The 18,320-nt window shown below is 29.0% G+C and overlaps 6 protein-coding genes across 9 annotated transcripts; 3 read left to right on the top strand and 3 right to left on the bottom strand.

Annotated features, from left to right (window-relative positions):
* Positions 1 to 296: 296 nt before the first annotated feature.
* LOC128877559 (chromatin assembly factor 1 subunit B) lies at positions 297 to 2,595 on the bottom strand. Its single transcript, XM_054124959.1, has 6 exons — positions 2,194 to 2,595; positions 1,982 to 2,114; positions 1,609 to 1,912; positions 1,270 to 1,533; positions 981 to 1,208; positions 297 to 910 (listed from the first exon to the last, which is right to left on the bottom strand). Exons 1-6 carry the CDS (start codon positions 2,332 to 2,334, stop codon positions 382 to 384), a joined length of 1,599 nt encoding a protein of 532 aa, XP_053980934.1. The 5' UTR covers positions 2,335 to 2,595; the 3' UTR covers positions 297 to 381.
* Positions 2,596 to 2,702: 107 nt separating this feature from the next.
* LOC128877562 (coiled-coil domain-containing protein 115-like) lies at positions 2,703 to 3,631 on the top strand. 3 transcript variants are annotated; one of them, XM_054124965.1, is made up of 2 exons: positions 2,703 to 2,854; positions 3,048 to 3,631. In XM_054124965.1, exon 2 carries the CDS (start codon positions 3,106 to 3,108, stop codon positions 3,607 to 3,609), a length of 504 nt encoding a protein of 167 aa, XP_053980940.1. In that variant the 5' UTR covers positions 2,703 to 2,854; positions 3,048 to 3,105; the 3' UTR covers positions 3,610 to 3,631. The 3 variants fall into 3 exon arrangements, with proteins under 3 accessions (XP_053980940.1, XP_053980941.1, XP_053980939.1); XM_054124966.1 differs by having other exon boundaries at positions 2,728 to 2,865; XM_054124964.1 differs by having other exon boundaries at positions 2,750 to 2,921.
* Positions 3,632 to 3,753: 122 nt separating this feature from the next.
* On the top strand, positions 3,754 to 8,025 carry LOC128877557 (DNA replication licensing factor Mcm2). Of its 2 annotated transcripts, XM_054124957.1 has the most exons (15): positions 3,754 to 4,162; positions 4,286 to 4,464; positions 4,538 to 4,701; positions 4,774 to 4,856; positions 4,922 to 5,104; positions 5,185 to 5,396; positions 5,473 to 5,665; positions 5,742 to 5,945; positions 6,016 to 6,247; positions 6,328 to 6,578; positions 6,641 to 6,805; positions 6,889 to 7,188; positions 7,263 to 7,445; positions 7,531 to 7,686; positions 7,764 to 8,025. In XM_054124957.1, exons 1-15 carry the CDS (start codon positions 4,160 to 4,162, stop codon positions 7,890 to 7,892), a joined length of 2,637 nt encoding a protein of 878 aa, XP_053980932.1. In that variant the 5' UTR covers positions 3,754 to 4,159; the 3' UTR covers positions 7,893 to 8,025. The 2 variants fall into 2 exon arrangements, with proteins under 2 accessions (XP_053980932.1, XP_053980931.1); XM_054124956.1 differs by having other exon boundaries at positions 7,531 to 8,025.
* On the bottom strand, positions 7,935 to 9,206 carry LOC128877563 (zinc finger CCHC domain-containing protein 10-like). The gene is made up of 3 exons (XM_054124967.1): positions 9,008 to 9,206; positions 8,699 to 8,848; positions 7,935 to 8,621 (listed from the first exon to the last, which is right to left on the bottom strand). Exons 1-3 carry the CDS (start codon positions 9,067 to 9,069, stop codon positions 8,393 to 8,395), a joined length of 441 nt encoding a protein of 146 aa, XP_053980942.1. The 5' UTR covers positions 9,070 to 9,206; the 3' UTR covers positions 7,935 to 8,392.
* Positions 9,207 to 9,414: 208 nt separating this feature from the next.
* On the top strand, positions 9,415 to 10,591 carry LOC128877561 (uncharacterized). The gene is made up of 4 exons (XM_054124963.1): positions 9,415 to 9,726; positions 9,821 to 10,116; positions 10,219 to 10,384; positions 10,454 to 10,591. The coding sequence occupies exons 1-4, from the start codon at positions 9,565 to 9,567 to the stop codon at positions 10,547 to 10,549; spliced, it is 720 nt and encodes a 239-aa protein (XP_053980938.1). The 5' UTR covers positions 9,415 to 9,564; the 3' UTR covers positions 10,550 to 10,591.
* Positions 10,592 to 13,819: 3,228 nt separating this feature from the next.
* Positions 13,820 to 15,922, bottom strand: LOC128877558 (leucine-rich repeat protein soc-2 homolog). Its single transcript, XM_054124958.1, has one exon. It carries the CDS (start codon positions 15,668 to 15,670, stop codon positions 13,838 to 13,840), a length of 1,833 nt encoding a protein of 610 aa, XP_053980933.1. The 5' UTR covers positions 15,671 to 15,922; the 3' UTR covers positions 13,820 to 13,837.
* Positions 15,923 to 18,320: the final 2,398 nt, after the last annotated feature.

The raw sequence follows: 18,320 nt of genomic DNA, 5'->3' as shown, positions 1-18,320 counted from the left end.
TGTATAATGTACATATATATATGTACAAAATAATTTCTCGTATTCAAAAATAAAGTAGAATCGTTTTCTATATTTTTTTTTTTTGTAATAGCATTGAAGTATATAATAAATTTGTGTATGCTAGAACTGAATTCAATATAGTATAATTTTTTCAATGAGTTATTGAAATTTTGATAGATTGTTTTTATAATTAGTATATCAGATAGTATAATTTTTTTATCTCGTTACCATTTACCCTGAGATAAGCACTTGTTTCTTCATTCTTTAATCTAATATTTATTATGGTAATCTAAATGTATAATTAAAACATTTATTGCAATAGTATAAAATATAAAAGATGGTTGTACAAAATATAATTATAATTCTGAAACATTTTCTATTTTATGGTTGCTCCTTTTTAAGTCCCTTTGGACTAGAAAGAGTAATTAGTTGTACCCTCCGCGGTGTCTTGTTAGGAATAACTAAAGGTACTTCTAATTTTTTAGGTGAATCCTTTGCATTCACTTTTACAATTTCACTAGTACTTTCTTCATTATAGACTAATTTAATATCTTCAGTCTCCTCAGTTTTTGATTCATTATTTAATTTTTCTCCGCAAATAGACGTGTTATTCGATAATTTATTATTTTCATTTACTACATTTTCTGAGTTCTTCTTAGAAACTTCTTCCATCTCACACATATCAATATCCATCGCATTATCTATGTTAATGCTTGGCAAAAGGCTCTCAGTTACTTTTTTAGTAGTATCACTTGCCACTAGAGATTGTTTGTAACTCTTATTGCTGGTAAGTTTTATTGGCGTTTTATTTCCACTTTTATATTCTTCACCTAGTTCACCTTTTTCAAAGTGTATTATTGAACAGTAGCCATCTGTTGAAGATGCTACCAAAATTTGACCATTGCTTGACCTATAATATATTAAAAATATATATGTCTCATTAATGGAATGATAAAATTTAAAAAAAGAATGTTACTTACCATGCAATATCTGTTAATCTAGTATAATGAATATTTGATATAATAGCAATGGGTGAAATTTGCTGAGTATCATATATTAATACAGAATGTTGTGTAGCAACAGCAAATACTATTCTATAAGGTAATGGTACCATAGGTGCTGAACTATTCTCTCGCAATTCAAAATAAATAGGACAACATCGAACAGCTATAGTGCATTCATCCAAAGAAGGTAACAATATAAGAGGTCTGAAAATAACATGATATATAAAATTTATTATATAAAATAATATATGTAAAAGAAACTTACTCTTTCAAATTGTGTCTTGAAAAAATAATTGTTGCATTAGAAATCCTTTCTGTAGTTTCTAATGGTTCAATTATACCAGATGGTACAATAATTAATATCCCATCCAAAGAAAATGTTAGTCTCCTAAAAAATGATTTAAATGTATCATCATAAAACAGTCGCACTGTTTTATCTTTCAATGGGTGGCTTGCTGGTGTTGGAATCTTAGCTTTATAAACCCGCTGTATAGTTTTCTTAGTATTTATGTCAATTAAACGACACATCCTGAAACATATATCATAAACTAAATATAAAATAACACATATCAAATGTGTTTCCAAAGAAAATTAGTAGATATACCTGTCTGTACTTATTGTGCATACATATTGATTGCATGGGTCCCATGTAACACCTTGTACAAAACCCTTATGATCAGACAATATAGCTGTAGATCGTCCTTTATGTATGTCCCACAAAATTGCTGTGTTATCCACAGAACCAGAGACCAACATATTAGAATCTGGAGACCAACTGATATCATAAACATCTTCAAGGTGACCCCTTAAGACTTTCCAAGATATCCATTGCTCTTTATTCTCAGATTCATCAGAAAGAATGTGAAATTCACAGTCCTCCTTTTGTTTCCATAAAATAATGGTTGATTCTAGTAATAAAAGTGTATTTAAATTTCAATCAATTTTCAACTAACTAACTCAGCTGAATAATTACAAACCATCATCTCCAGATGCCAAAATATCAGTTGAAGGTGAAAATCGTACTACGTTCACTGCTTTTTGATGACGTTCTAAATCTGCTACGCATTTTACGATAGCTCCACCGTTTTCGTTTGTTGTCAAGTGCCATATCTGATAAAAGAAAAAAAACAGTATTTGAATAAATTTTATATAAAATTACTCAATGTACGAATTATATGTACAATATTACCAAGACATGTGAATCAGCACCACCGGTCGCAACTCGCCAGAAGACTTCACCTTTTGATGTTTCATAAATTCCAGCTTGTACGTCAATACTTAAAACAGGGTCACGGTTATGCCATGAAATTTCAGGAGTCGTGCACCACATAATTTTGATGTATAAACAAAATAAAGTAAAACTATAACAATGATAACAATGGACAAATCTGACAACGTCTAACCTTTTCCCAGCGTCAGATTATTCCCGCCAAAACATGTACATAGTTCACTTTTATATTCAATTTTGAATGGTGTTCGTATTTTGATTACTAATAGCATATCGAAAGAGTTGAAATTATGAAAATAAAGTTAATCAAGTTATTAAATTAGCATTCTTTCGGAGAATCGTTAAAGAATCGTCATAAATATTGACTGTTCAATTCAAAGATGTGATAATGCGGCACTGTCATACAGTCACGCGCAGTATTACCAATTGTTTTATTATGATTTACCATCTTCACAGCAATTCACGATATAAGGTGTGATAGTGTGCATTAGTGTGATAAGGTTGGATCAGGTGTGATGAGGTGTATACACGTAACTACTTCTCTAAGGAGATATCTGCAAGATGAATCGTGATTATTATTATTTTTTTGCATAGAACATATAAAAATGACAATTTGCAAAAGGTAGTTGAAACGTTAGTAATATTTAACACTGCTCAGTTATTAAAACAGGATATTGTTTTGACGTTTGGTGTGTACATGAAAACATGTTTATTTGATAAATAAAATTTAGATCTCTTCTGTTATTGTAATTAATATATAGAATAATAAAAATGTGTGTATCGTATACTATACTTTGTATATATGTATGTTTCAGATAATATTCCAAAACATTACAACAATTCTTTCTGATTGGAATATTGGAGGTATACAAGATGCATGAAAGTATAGATGATATATGTAAAGCAATTGATGAAAATTTATTGCGTAATTTAGAGCTAATGGAAGGGAAAATTATTGTCAATGTTCAACTAGAAAACATATTGCGTGATGGTCATATTGAATTAGCTAAAGCTAAATATATACGTGGCAAGGAAAGCATAAGTGTGCTACAGATTCCTGATGATGATGAAAAAGTTGCTACACTATTTGAATTAGAAACAAAGATAACTGAAGAAACAGGGAAAATAATACCAAATTTTGATATAAGCTTAAAAAAGTTAGATAAAGATGGAGGAGAGATTCAAGATCCTATAAAATGGTTTGGTGTACTAGTTCCACAAAGTTTACGAATTGCTCAAAAACGATTTCAAGAGTCCCTTTATCTTGTCATAAGAGCAGCAAACATACAAGCAGAACTCAACTCTGTATTAGACAAATTAAAGTCTTTATACTTTTTGAAGAATGATTCTTGTTTGATAGAAACCAATAAAAAATAAAGATTATTATAGTGTGTTCGAATTTATTTGTTCAATTTCCCTCCACTACATTATTTTTAGTTATGCAGTCAACAATGTTTTCATTTTGTTGTTGATTATGAATTCAATGTTACAAAATATGGATTAAAATATGCATTTTAATACAATTGTGTATCAGAATTCATTTTCAATTTCATTTAATAAATAATAATTTAATTCTTGTAATGTACGGATCGAATTAATTTCTTTAATAAAGTTTCTACACAAATGTATAATTATTTAGGAACTTTAATTTTATGGTGTTTCTATGATAAACGTTCAAGTTTGTGCATAGAGAAATTACTAACCTTCCACCAATGATATTTCGTCGAAATCACATGTTCTGTTTTCTCGTCTTGTTGAACGAGGTATAGAAGCAGTTCCCGCCAATTCTTTTTTTTTCGTTTCGGCACAACGGAGTGTAAATAAAGAAATACTTTCCCGTGTTTATAGATCTGTTTATGTATTTGTTTTATATTTGTTTTATTTATATATTGTTCGAAAACATTTCGTTTCTTTTAAGATAAGTACAATGGTAAGATATTTAAAATATAAAATTATGTATAATGTTGAAACGTAATAAAAATATTGTACACTAAAATGAAATTATAAGAATACATTTTGTAACATATACAATATATTTGAATATTATTTTTAGGATGCTAGTAGCTCTCCAGTACGCTCTGATAGACAAACAGAGGCAATGACATCTCCTGCACCAGATATAGATGAGCCATTTGAAGATGAATCTGATTTACTTGGCAATGATAATGATATTAATCAACAAAATGAAGAAGAAGGAGAAGGAGAAGAGTTATTTGGGGATAATATGGAAGAGTAAAGTCTTTCATACTGTTAAATTATAAGGATATTGAATGTATTTAGTGCTAATATTGTTATAATCTTTTAGTGATTATCGTCCTATGCCAGCATTGGATAGGTATGACCCAGATGCATTGGATGATGAGCAATATTCCGAAATGTCTCAAGGAGAACGTGCAGCTGCTGAAGCTACCATGCAACAAAGAGATAGAGCAGCAGGAATCATCAGAGATGATAGATATTTACTTTATGGTATGTTTCTTCTTTAACAAGATTAATGTAGTTTTCAAAATATAATACAACATATATCCTTATGCATTTAAGATGAAAGTGATGAAGAAGAAACTCAAGCACGTAAGAGACGTATGGCTGAAAAAGCTGCAACAGGTGAAATTGAAGATACAGAAGTGAGAATCTCTTTTTTTTTTGCCTTCTTATATAACATATAATAATATTTTTTAATTCATTTTAGATGGTTGAGTCTATTGAAAACTTGGAAGATACAAAGGGTCACTCAGTTAAAGATTGGGTAACTATGTTAGGACCTCGTACAGAAATTTCAAACCGCTTTAAAAGCTTTTTGCGTACGCATACCAATTCAAAGGGGCAATATATGTATAAAGAACGAATTCGTCATATGTGTCAGAGCAATCAAGTAATATATCTTTTGTTACTGCTTATGACTTACAACAGTAATGTTTAGATTTTGAAGATACTTACAATATTTTTGAACAGTCTAGCTTTGTTGTGGAATTTCCTATTCTTGCTAGTAAAGAACATGTTCTGGCTTACTTTCTGCCGGAAGCACCATTTCAAATGTTAGAGATATTTGATGAAGTTGCAAAAGAACTAGTGCTAACTATTTTCCCCAGTTATGAAAGAGTTACAAGCGAAATTCATGTCAGGATATCGGAACTTCCTTTAATAGAAGAAATACGAACATTTAGGTAATAAGATAGCTGTATATTAGATGGAATGTTTGATATTGAATAAGATAATGATACAGTTAATTATAAATATTAGGAAGTTGCATTTAAATCAACTAGTACGTACTCTGGGAGTTGTTACTACAACAACAGGAGTATTACCACAACTCTCTGTTGTAAAATATGATTGCACAAAATGTGGATACGTACTTGGACCTTTTGTACAAAATCAAACTACAGAAGTTAAACCTGGATCATGTCCTGAATGTCAAAGTATTGGACCTTTCATGGTAAGGTCAATTATTAAATCCGTTTTATATGTCCACAACAATATATCCATTAGAATTATATTGACACCGATTACAGATTAATATGGAACAAACAATATATAGAAATTATCAAAAAATTACAATCCAAGAATCACCAGGAAAAATTCCGGCAGGAAGAATACCTCGAAGCAAAGAATGTATTCTTCTATCAGATCTTTGTGATCGCTGTAAACCTGGTGATGAAGTGGATGTTACTGCAATCTACACGAATAATTACGATGGTTCTTTAAATACAGAACATGTAAGAAATATGTTTGCATACAAATATCTTTACTTAAAATAAGTGACTTATTATTTATTTCATAAATTAGGGCTTTCCAGTATTTGCAACGGTTCTTCTAGCTAATCATCTGCAAGTGAAAGGTTCAAAAGAAATAGTAGAATCTTTGACCGAAGAAGATATATCTAGTATTATTTCTTTGAGTAAAGATCATCGAATTATTGATCGCATTGTTGCAAGTATCGCACCTTCGATCTACGGACACGAATATACAAAAAGAGCATTAGCATTAGCAATATTTGGTGGCGAATCCAAAAATCCTGGTATTTTAATTTTCTAATATTATTTTATACAGATGCTTCTTAATAACACAATATGACAAATTTTATGCTTGAATATACAGGTAATAAACACAAAGTAAGAGGAGATATTAATGTATTACTATGTGGTGACCCAGGAACTGCTAAATCTCAATTTCTCAAATACGTTGAAAAAATTGCACCAAGAACGGTATTTACTACAGGTCAAGGAGCATCAGCAGTTGGTTTAACTGCTTTTGTAAGAAGATCGCCAACAACTCGAGAATGGACATTAGAAGCTGGTGCCTTAGTACTTGCTGATCATGGAATTTGCCTTATTGATGAGTTTGACAAAGTAAATATATTTTTTATATTAAATGTTCGTTGTGGAATGTGGAATTATTACCGTGCTTCCAGATGAATGATCAAGATAGAACGTCTATCCACGAAGCTATGGAACAACAAAGTATTTCAATTTCAAAAGCAGGAATTGTTACATCACTCAATGCTAGATGTTCAGTAATAGCTGCATCTAATCCCATCGGTGGAAGATATGATGCCAGTATGACATTTTCAGAAAATGTAAGAAACTATGCATAGTAACAGTCAATGAAGAATTGCAGTAAATCATTGTTCGATATTCATGTACAAATTTGTCTTTCTAGGTAGATTTATCAGAACCAATTTTGTCTCGTTTTGATATTCTTTGTGTAGTAAAAGATGAAATAGACCCTATGCAAGATCGACATTTAGCTAAATTTGTTGTGAACTCTCACATTCGACATCATCCATCAAACGCAGAGAAAACAATTACTACGGAAGACAATACTAATGATATATCTATACCGCAAGATCTTTTAAGAAAATATATAGTTTATGCAAAGCAAACTATTCATCCAAAATTAACAAATATTGATCAAGATAAAGTTGCAAAATTATACAGTCAATTAAGGCAAGAAAGTTTGGTGAGTTACAAACATGCAAATTATTGACTTTGATATTGTTACAGTAATACATTTCTTATTTGAACAATGTTTAGGCTACTGGAAGTTTACCAATTACTGTACGACATATAGAAAGTATCATACGTATGGCTGAAGCGAGTGCTAAAATTCATCTACGAGATCACGTTCAAGAAGATGATATTAATCTTGCTATCAGAATGATGCTTGATAGTTTTGTTGATACACAAAAATATTCAGTAATGAAAAGTATGCGCCAGGTAAATATCTTCATTGAGATTGTAAATATATCTACAATAATTTTATTGAAATTACAATAAAATAATATTGTATTATTATTTACAGACATTCCAGAAATATCTATCGTATAAAAAAGATCACAGTGAACTTCTTTATTATATACTTAGACAAATTACATTAGATACTTTAGCATTTCAAAAAGCCTTACGTGGAAATCGTATAACAACGATCGAAATTTCCGAAAAAGATCTACTGGATCGGGTATGGATAGTTCATTTTACTTTCGACCTTCTGGTACATGCCCAGAAATACGATTTTCTAACATTTCTTTTTTCTAGGCTAAACAAATCGACATATACAATCTTCATCCATTTTATGAAAGTGACATATTTAAAACAAACAATTTTGTTTATGATTCAAGGAGAAAAGTAATAATTCAAACGCTTCCTGAAAGTATTGATGAATGACCTTAAAAACAATATGATACAAATACATGTAACATGTAAACATTATTTTTAGATTGAACAATATTCTGACTTAAACAAATTCTTATATTTATACTATTTTGTATTTTACAATAAATCTTATTTCATGAATAAATTTTTTAGTATAAAAATTTCCTCCTTTCCCATACATGTATTTAATTACTTTGGAAGGTTTTAGTATTCCAATATGAGTAATAAAATTCAACTAAAAGGCGCATTGTACAAATTATTATTTGAAATATACTTTACACTTAAATATCTTGACCCTTTGTGATTCAAAGTAAGAATATTCTTTGTTTTATTGGGAACATTCTGGTTTCAGACTACAAAGGGTTAACTATCTCAATTTTGTACAATGTAGCTATTATACAGGAGGATTGGTATCTCATAAATATTTATAAAATTTGTAAAAATGATTACCGAATAAAAAAAGAATACGTAGCATAATTGGAAGAATGTGTTGTTTGCACATACCATAAGTATTATTTCCTGTTAGAACTGCTACTACTGCTACTATTACTACTTCCACTACTACTACTAGAAAACACTATCCTAGAGTCTGATTCACTGTCCGAAGATGAACTGCTACTGCTGCTATCGTTACTACTACTAGAAGTGCTGCTATCAGCGCTAGAATCATTGGAACTGCTAGAGTCTTTCTTCATTTTTTTCTGTAGAAGACTCTTTTTAACTTCTTTTTTCTGTTCTTCCCTGTAAAGATGTACATTTATTTAAATTATAATAAATGCATGGCTGAAGTTTATGCAGCTAGCAATTTACAAACTTACACAGTAGAATTTTCTTGGTTTTTCAAAGCTTTTTTTAGTTGTGATGTACGCGAATATCTGTGTACATATTTTCTTTTTCCTTTACACTCATAACTCCAATGTCCCATTTCAAGACATTTCTGACATCGCATTCCTTGTGGATATGGATTGCTGAAGAGGTTATAACACAAAATAGTTTAAATGTTAATTAATCATCGTGCACTTATAAATGTTTAAAGAAGCTTTGAGAACAAACTGTGAACCATTAACATATTAATATATTCGAAATACATATGAATTACAAAAAACATATACAAAGTTTATACTAACGTTTTTTTTAAAACTTTTAAACCGTTTGGTCTCATCTTGTATTTATCACTATTTATAATCATACTTTAGAAGTTCATATCATATATTCATCGACAACTTATTACCGAACTCGAAAAAACTTGTTAACAAAGTTTGTTTACATGCGAAAATAGGTTACTTTTCAATACTACTAAGCTTTGACATGCCATGTATAAACGCAATCAAACGCAATTACTTTTGAAAGCATTTGATTGGACAGTTACGTACGTTCACCAATAAGGTGTCATATATACAGTTATAAAACTTAACGAAAAAATACAAATTTCCACAAATTTAAATGAACCAAATTAATAATTTTCTACAATTCTAATACAAATTAAAATAAATAAGTCTTTGACTTATGCAGTCAAAGAAATAAGTATTTATTGAGATTCACCCTTCCATAGAAAAATGCGTATCTTTAATTAACAATTACATCGTGTATATGTAACAGAAAATACTATTATTGCAATTAAAAAGAAAAAAAAAAAACATTTCAATTTATTATTATGTATATATTCTATGCATATTAAATCGTTATGACATCTTTAGATCGCGAGGAAAATCAATTGTGTGATTCACACTTAACAGAGTATGTTAGTAAAAATATGGAATTAAAAGTAATTAAATGTATTTTGAGTGCAAATTACGATATACTTCAACGCAAAAAGACGGTATTAAAAGATGAATACAAGAAGTTGGTAAATGCACAATAAATTGGGAACTATCAATAAACACACTTTTATAAACCTTTTTTTATGATTATGATTAAAAATATGCCAAATATGTTTACAGGGTGATATAAATTATAGCGTTTTGGATATAGAAGATCAATTTTGTAATAAAATATGGAATTTTTCTTTGGCACACAATTTTAATAATATCTTCATTCATTATCCAAATGTTACAATGACACTTCATCCCTATAATAGTAAAAATAAAGTACTTGCAGAATTAGAAAATGAAATTAATATTGTTAGTAATGAGATAACACATATTTATAATAAAGATTCTGAACAAGATATAAAAAATGCTGCACTTATTTTAAGAGATTTAAAATCATTTTCGGAAGAAATATTAGATCTCATAAGGTATCATTGTTAAATCTAAACAAAAACATACATTTTCTGTTTATTAGGCAGATAATGTTTTTAATAAAAATAAATATTTGTAATGCTGTATATAAATTTTAGATTAATAAGTACTCCTGAAAATTCCAAAAATATTTGTAATATACCTACACGTTATCAGCCATGTATAAATGAAGGTTTTATGAATGCAAGAAAAATGATTAAAAAAACCAATGTTTGTTCTGGTGTGTTGATTGAAAGAAAAGTCACAAATAAAGTATCTAAAAAAGTGTGTACTGTTCTTGTAATGAATTTGTTTAGAAAATAAGCATTATATTGTGTATATTTTGCATTTCAGTGTTGCAATACAAACAACAATATAAAGCTTGGCAAATTTGTCATGAAAAAACGAAGTCTCATTTCCCTTAAATTTGAACAAGATTCAAGGAATTAAATAGAAAACTCAAAAGATACTTGTGAGAGTAATTCATTCCTTTACGAATTAAAATGTAATAAATTGTTATGTGCCAAAATATTATGTAAGTTTTCTTTGATTGATATTGAATTGTAATGAAAAATAAGTTTTGAAGTCAAAATATGTTTATAGTATATTTATATATTTAGAAATATACAGCATATCTTATATAATTAGTCATATACATTGAATTACATTAATATTATGATTCTGAAATTATATATATAATATCGCATTCAATAGACTATTCAACAAGATTATAATTTGAGAATAGCTATTTCTTTTTAATTTTCATATAAATGTAATCATCTTCCAAACATGGTTTAATATGTCACTTATGTATTTTGAAACTGTTGTATAGTTTATCACAACAATTTGTATTGTAGCATTCCTTTTGGCAACTCTTGCATATATTCTGAAATGTATGTAATATCTTGAAACATATTAGACATATATGCTATTGATAAAAGAATTGAAATAATACCTTACTTGCAACATTTTGTACTTGTTCTTAGTAATGAAGATAAATGTTGCACACAACTTTATAAATTATATGTATTTAATTACTATTACACACTATACACATAATATAAAACTAGGAAACGCAGATAAAACATTTTTGCATAAATTCTAAAAATTGACATTGGTTGCTGTAAGTTTAAATAATTTCAGTTAATGTAGTGCTCTAACAGAAACAAATACTGAATTGCATTATTTAGTCTTGACGAAAAGAAAAATATTTTAGACAAACTTCGAATGGTTTTACACGATAAATATAATTCAACGAAAATCTTTTTCGGTTATTTTCTTCAAAGTTTTCTGTTTTTAGGAGGATACCTTATACAATTGCGTAAAATTTATATTTTGATTTTTTACACGAAACTTATTACTTATAACTTATTACATAACTAAGAAAAAGATTTTAACACAAAGTCAGGTGAAATCTTACTCGTGCAACATTATTATCAATTTTTATTATTTTACGGACAAATTGTAGAAATGTGAAAGACGAAGTTTAATGTAAATACATTACATGGTATTACGATTGTTGAAACATAACTAGTATAGAAAAACTGCAAGTAGCACATAACAAATCATACATTTACATATATCAATGAGTAATTATAGAATAGACATAGTATCTCTTAATTATAATTAAGAGTTTGCTAAGTTCCATTTTATGCTTCAAAATTTGTATGTATGTACTTTCAATAGTAATGGTTTTACATTTTTTACGATGAAGTGTAATAATTTGAAGGAATTGAAATAGAATTCATAAATACTAGTGTAATTAACTTATTCTCAAACGTTAAATGTTTGAATACTAATGATCTGTGTTAACTGATCCAATGTGTCCACAGTTAATCCAATATGTCCAGTGCAAAAACAGCACTAATTAAAAGATAAAAGATTTTTGTAAATTGTAAAATTTATAAAACAGTAATATAATATCATTTAGTATTACAATTAGTATAAGTAAAATAGTGCTAATTTTTAAAAATTCTTATTGCACAACCATTGCATAATAAACAAATCATGAAACAAATATTTATTATTGAGTTATTATATTGTTAATAAGAAAATTGCATATCAACGTCGTTTGTTGACTTGTCTGTGCGTAAGATTGTATAATATGTTTAGAAAATCAATATGTCCTTGGCTATAAATAAAACTCAATCAATCATTATAATCATGCGTCTAATACAAAATCTGCATACATATATATGAAGCTATGCATGATTGACCATAAAAAATAACTTCTGACATGTAAACACTCATAAGCTATATTATAGTTATTTAACATTTATATTGGCACTATTTACTTGTGCACAATGAATACAGAAATTTATTAATAAGAAAACAATATTCATTAAATACATCAGAGATTACCATTTATGGAACTTAGCAAAAGATAATCTTGTAATAATATAAAACTAATACTACATAATTGTATTCTTGTTTGGCAGCTCTTTCATCTGATGAGAGCATATTAATGATTTAATTAAAACTTTTAATTGCACTAATTGTTAGGATTACAATTTAATAAACATTTAAAAGAATGTGTGCCATTTAATTTTCACTGCTTTGTAGAAGTATACATTTAAATGTATGTTATAATTACCATTGATTATTGCAACTTATGTAACAGATGCAAAAGTAAAAATTATGATTAAAACAGTGCTATTATCGTATATGCCTTTCTCGTGATACACATTTTTTTATCATTTTTATAGTGCTTAAATATAAAATTCTTTATGCTTAGTCTTAGAAATAAAAAAATAATATGTCATTCATTACAGTTTACTAAATTATATAAGTAGATATCTTTCATACCTTGGAAGAGCAGGTTTTTTTTAAAGTGTTTTACAATTCAAAACTTCTTTTATAACTGACAATATGACATGTTTGAAAGTAACAAATAACATATAAACTTTATACTATATTACAGTATCAACTTATTATTATATGTAGTTTTCATTTTGTCAGCAAAATATTTTATTTATATGGCAATGAATAGCAATAACTGAAATGTAATTTATCGATGCCGATTCTTAATTTTATGCTTCCTTTAATTGAATAATATTATCTCACTCCTTTATACTTAGTAGAGTTTTCAAAATAATAATCTAAGGATAGTATTCTCAGGTATCTGTGTATAATAAAAAAAGTGTAAAACTCAATGATAGTATTATGACATTTTTAAATGCCAGGGTATTAATTTCTGAAATTATAAGATAATTATAATGTATACTGTAACACAAAATAGTAACAAAGCGCATTGCATGCAAATTAAAATATATTATACTAGTTATTATTAAATTTCATTATATTATTACATAATATAAAGAAAAAAATGGATGAAGTTCATAAACCATATATATATTTTTTTTATATTAATAAACTGTCAGTATAATTTATGTTATTACTGTATCTAAAATATCTTATTATGATTCTGTTCCTTTGTAGTTTAATCATTGTGCATATGTCCAATTCAGCACCAATTTTACTGTATATTTATATATATGTTTCTTCTTTTATATTGAAAATGTATCGCAGACACATGTTATTCATTTTATGAGAATACAAATATATGCACATTTTCATGTCTATATATATATTGATAATATTCATATAATTTTCATCGATGTGAGATCATTATGGTGAGAATTTAAGTTAATAAATATTTGTATCAAATATCATTTATTCTGTATCACTCATATTAAGAATCGACATCCAAGTCATATTAGAGATAACTTTCTAGTTTTGTTACATGGATCGATAAGGTCCTTGCATTTTTAAAAATTGAATTACTAAGGAAGGACCTCCTGCAACTATTTCTGGTGGGATTTGAGAAAGTGGACAATTTTCAATTGACATAATACTGAGATTTGTGCACAAAGCTAATTCAAATGGTAAATTATGTAAATTTGCATTATCATTTACATATAACGAATCTAAATTTTCTAATGTACCAATTTCTTCAGGTAAATAATTTAGATTATTCTCTCCAACGCTTAAATACGTCAAATTTGTTAAATGACCGATTGCTCTTGGTAAACAAGTTACCTGATTAGATTGCAAAATTAATTTCTGCAAATCTCTTAGAAAACCAATTTCATTAGGTAGAGTCTCAATTTTATTTTCTTCAAGATCTAAGACTCTGAGTTTACGTAAATTTGCTATGCTGGCAGGAATACGTTTTAACAGATTATTAGAGAGTATTAAGATTTCTAAACTTTGAAGGCAATGAATATCGTCTGGAATTTTTGTAAGTTGATTTGTACCCAAATTTAATTCAACCATATTGATCCACGTACCGATATCTAACGGTAAAGCAGTCAATTGATTTTCTTTCATATTTAATTTTCTTAGATTTTTTGCTCTAGAGAATATACCATATGGTATTTTATCGATCTTATTATGTTCGAGATTTATAGAATGAACATTCGTAAACTGGGCTGGTCCCCCCGATGGATACGCAGTAAACGCATTCCTAGACAATGTGATTGTGGTCAAGTCAGAGAGACTTGCAAGCAGTCCATCCGGTAATTGAGATACTTGGTTTCCTTCGACGCTGAATTCATCCATTAATTTACAATTTGCCAATGATTTTGGAATATTGGCTAATCTATTATATCTAAGTCCTAATCTCGTTAACGAGACTAAATTTCCAATTGTATCAGGAATATCCAGAAGCTCATTGTGTTGCAAGTCAAGCGTGGACAACTGAATGCAATTTCCAATCTCTTCGGGTAAATGTTCTAGATGATTATGAGACACATCAAATGTTATCAAATTAATCAACTTGCCGATACCAGCTGGAAGTTCTTTGATCTTGTTCTCCCTCAAGCTCAACATGGTTAAATTTGTCAAATTTCGCATATTGTCGCTCACGTATCTGACTCGATTGAAGCGTAAGAACAAAGTTGTAAGGCTTGTCAATTTGTAAACAACGTCAGGTATTTCGCTTAACTTGTTATGCCTCAAATCAAGGACCCTTAACGATTTCAAATTTTCTAGGGTATTCGGTAAACTGGTAAGGGAATTTTCGCTCAAAGCCAACGTTACCAAATTTGCAAGGCATCCTATTTCCGGTGGTAACGTTACGAGTTTGTTACCGTACAAATAAAACTCGACTAAATGCGTCAAATCTCGTACCGTGCTGGGCAGATTAGTAATACTGGATTTGCTTAAATCCAACCGCTTCACGCACTCCTCTCTGCATCTCGTGAATTCCTTAGAAACGTCTAAATCGGCTTGTATCGGTTTACCTTTTTTCGTAGTTGGTTTCGGCTTATTTGATTCGGGATGTTTGACAGTTACCGTTTTCTTGGTATCGGGACCAGCTATAGACGCGGACGATAATTTTTTCTCTTTCGTCTGCTCTTTATTATCCCGTAAGACGTCTACGTCCTCAGGCATGTCACCGGCTGTACAGGTGGTTAAACCACAGCCTTCCAAATATTCAGGAATATCTTGTTCCTTCATGTAAAACGTTGGAAGACTGTCTTCGAGGTCCTCGCGGTCCCTCTTCACCTCGGACAAACACACTGTTGAAATGTTACCCACACCTGTCCAGTATTTGTTCGACTTTTTCATAACCTAACCACTATCGCAACTACGATTCATTTGTGAGTACGTCGTGTAGTCCTACGACATCTCGTACACTTCTTTTACAAGATTTCGTACTTGACAAGTATTGACATATCGATGTCATCCACTGCACGTAGCGCAAACGCAAACGCGAAACGGCTGATAGAGGTCTCGACCACGGAATAGTTTTCCAGAGACAAAACTCTAGTTGAAACTTTTCATGTTCATGTTCGTGTTAGGGTCGGTTCTAAGCAAATTAAACTGATCGCTCTCGATGAACTGAGCCACAGCCGACTCTAGTACCGTGCCTGAGAAACGTGGCAACACCGCTAAACACCGCTCAAGTCAACATTTGGATTTTTCTTCAAAAAATCGCAAAATGATTTTAACACAATAAATGCTTCCTGTATTTGATAAAATTCCATTTTTGTGTAACAGAGAAAATAGACTTCAACAATGTGCATTGATGTGCATTTTATAATCTTATATTTGATAACATTGAACATATTAGCTTCAAGTTAATTTTACGGAATCTTAATTACAGAAAGTATTACAGAGTCTAAGAATCTGAGATTTGGTGTGATAGGTATATAATAATTTGTATTATTTACAAATTAAATATCTCAGTTCTTGACATATGTTTATTTGTTATTTTTACTGATCATGTTCTGCGACCTGATTCATCAACTGCATATAAAAATGAATATTTAAGAATCCCAACTCTGATTTACATATTTTACCGATGCTTTAATTTCATAATCTCGTCCCTACTGTTTTACAAATAATAAATGTAATAACATTAGTCGTATTGTTCCAAAATTAGGATATTCATACTACATAAACATAGACAAGGGTAATAATAATTGCGTTTTATAATATGCAAGATATTATTTATAATATATTTTTTATAGTATTCGAAAGTTAAGGTATCGGTTCATATAGATTGGTTCACATACATCTATATATATCATACATATCGCTATTTTTCACTTTCCATTTAAAAGGCCCGCTAATGCTATTGAGAAGTGACAACAAATCACGTTTAACGTTTCTTTGGAACTTTTAAAAACTCGAATTTCATTGGCCGAGTACCCGCAACCCAATGCGCAGAAGAACGACGCCGAGAACGAGGCGTCCTCCGTTCGGCGGCAATTGAACAGAGCAGACGTGTCGTGTCGATCAGTGATCCGGCAATTAATAGGTAAACATAATTCAATTCAATCATTATCTAATCGTTGTTATTTTTACTTTGCGTTGCTCCTTATCATCTCCTTAATATATTAATACCATTCCTTGTTAATTGAATCGGTTTTTGAGAAAATTAGATTGATTTCGTACTCTCATCCTTTTCGTTCTCCATGAAGTACCAATTGATATTCGTTCGAATATCAATTCGTACTATGGGAGTACGTCTTCCACAGTAATATTATCGTTTCTTTTTTTGTTTTTTTTTTTCAAATAAATTTGTGCTTAGATACAGTAAAAATATATATTTATCATAAATTAATTTCGAATTCGAATTCTTGAATGTTCCGGGATCTGACGCCATAAGTCTGCGCGATGATCGCCAACCGCCATTTCACGTTCAAATGGCTACTTTACGTTGAACATTTCGAGCGAAATTACTGGATACGTCATATCAGAAAAGTTGTGCAGCTTACCGGGGAAAGCAGAATAATAGGTAATATTGTCTTTAACTATTGTCATTATTAGATTAAATTGTTTATCTTTCCTTCTATTTCATTATTATTTCTGCTTAATAATTACGAAAGCATTAATGCTAGAGCTGGAGTAAACATTTTTACTCCATTTCTTTACAGGTACCAATTTATTAATTGTTTAATAAAGACTAATAATTACAATTTTAATATTCCTATGAAAATTGTAATTATGGTTAATTAAAATTAACAATTATATTTTATAATCGTTAATTTTAATTAACATTTACATCTATAACCTTTGATCGATAATTCGATTACATTGTCCCCTACATTTTTTACACATAATTGCTATTACCTGATAACAATTATAAATTTACAGGTTTTTTTACATTTTTTGAAAAATAATAATTTTAAACATTTTGGCCATTTTGATGATCAAATAATATACAAATAATATTTTTGTATTAATTACAATTGCAATTCAAATAACGTACATTAAAATTTTATTAGTTTATTATGAATATAGAATAAAATTGTAAAAATGTTTAAGATTTCATTTTCTCTGTTTCGCTAAATTATTAAGAAATTATGAAAATGTATATCATCATAGAAGTTCACAGTTTCTAGAAAATGTAGCGTACAATAGTAAAAGTGCTTCGACTCATAAAATTGATCAATTTATAATGAATGTAAGATAAAATTGTAAATTTGTAAAATTTACATACCTTTGTTGTACAGATATAAAATGTAAGAGTTTGCAAATTTAGATAGAGTTTCTTCTTACATTCATTATAAACTAATAAATTTTGTGAGTTCGTGCACATTTACTTTATTACAATACACTTTTTAGAAACTTGAAATATTTATAAAGCTACATATTTTTATAATGTATTTTAAATGTGTTAGAAACATAAGAGATCAAAGTTATACATTTTTGTAACATTTACATATCTTTATTATACAAACGTAAAATGTATGATTTTGCACTTTTAATG

The sequence above is a fragment of the Hylaeus volcanicus genome, chromosome 5 (assembly GCF_026283585.1).
Source record: "Hylaeus volcanicus isolate JK05 chromosome 5, UHH_iyHylVolc1.0_haploid, whole genome shotgun sequence".
NCBI classification, from domain to species: Eukaryota; Metazoa; Arthropoda; class Insecta; order Hymenoptera; family Colletidae; genus Hylaeus; species Hylaeus volcanicus.
This window is presented reverse-complemented; position numbering and strand designations above follow the sequence as displayed.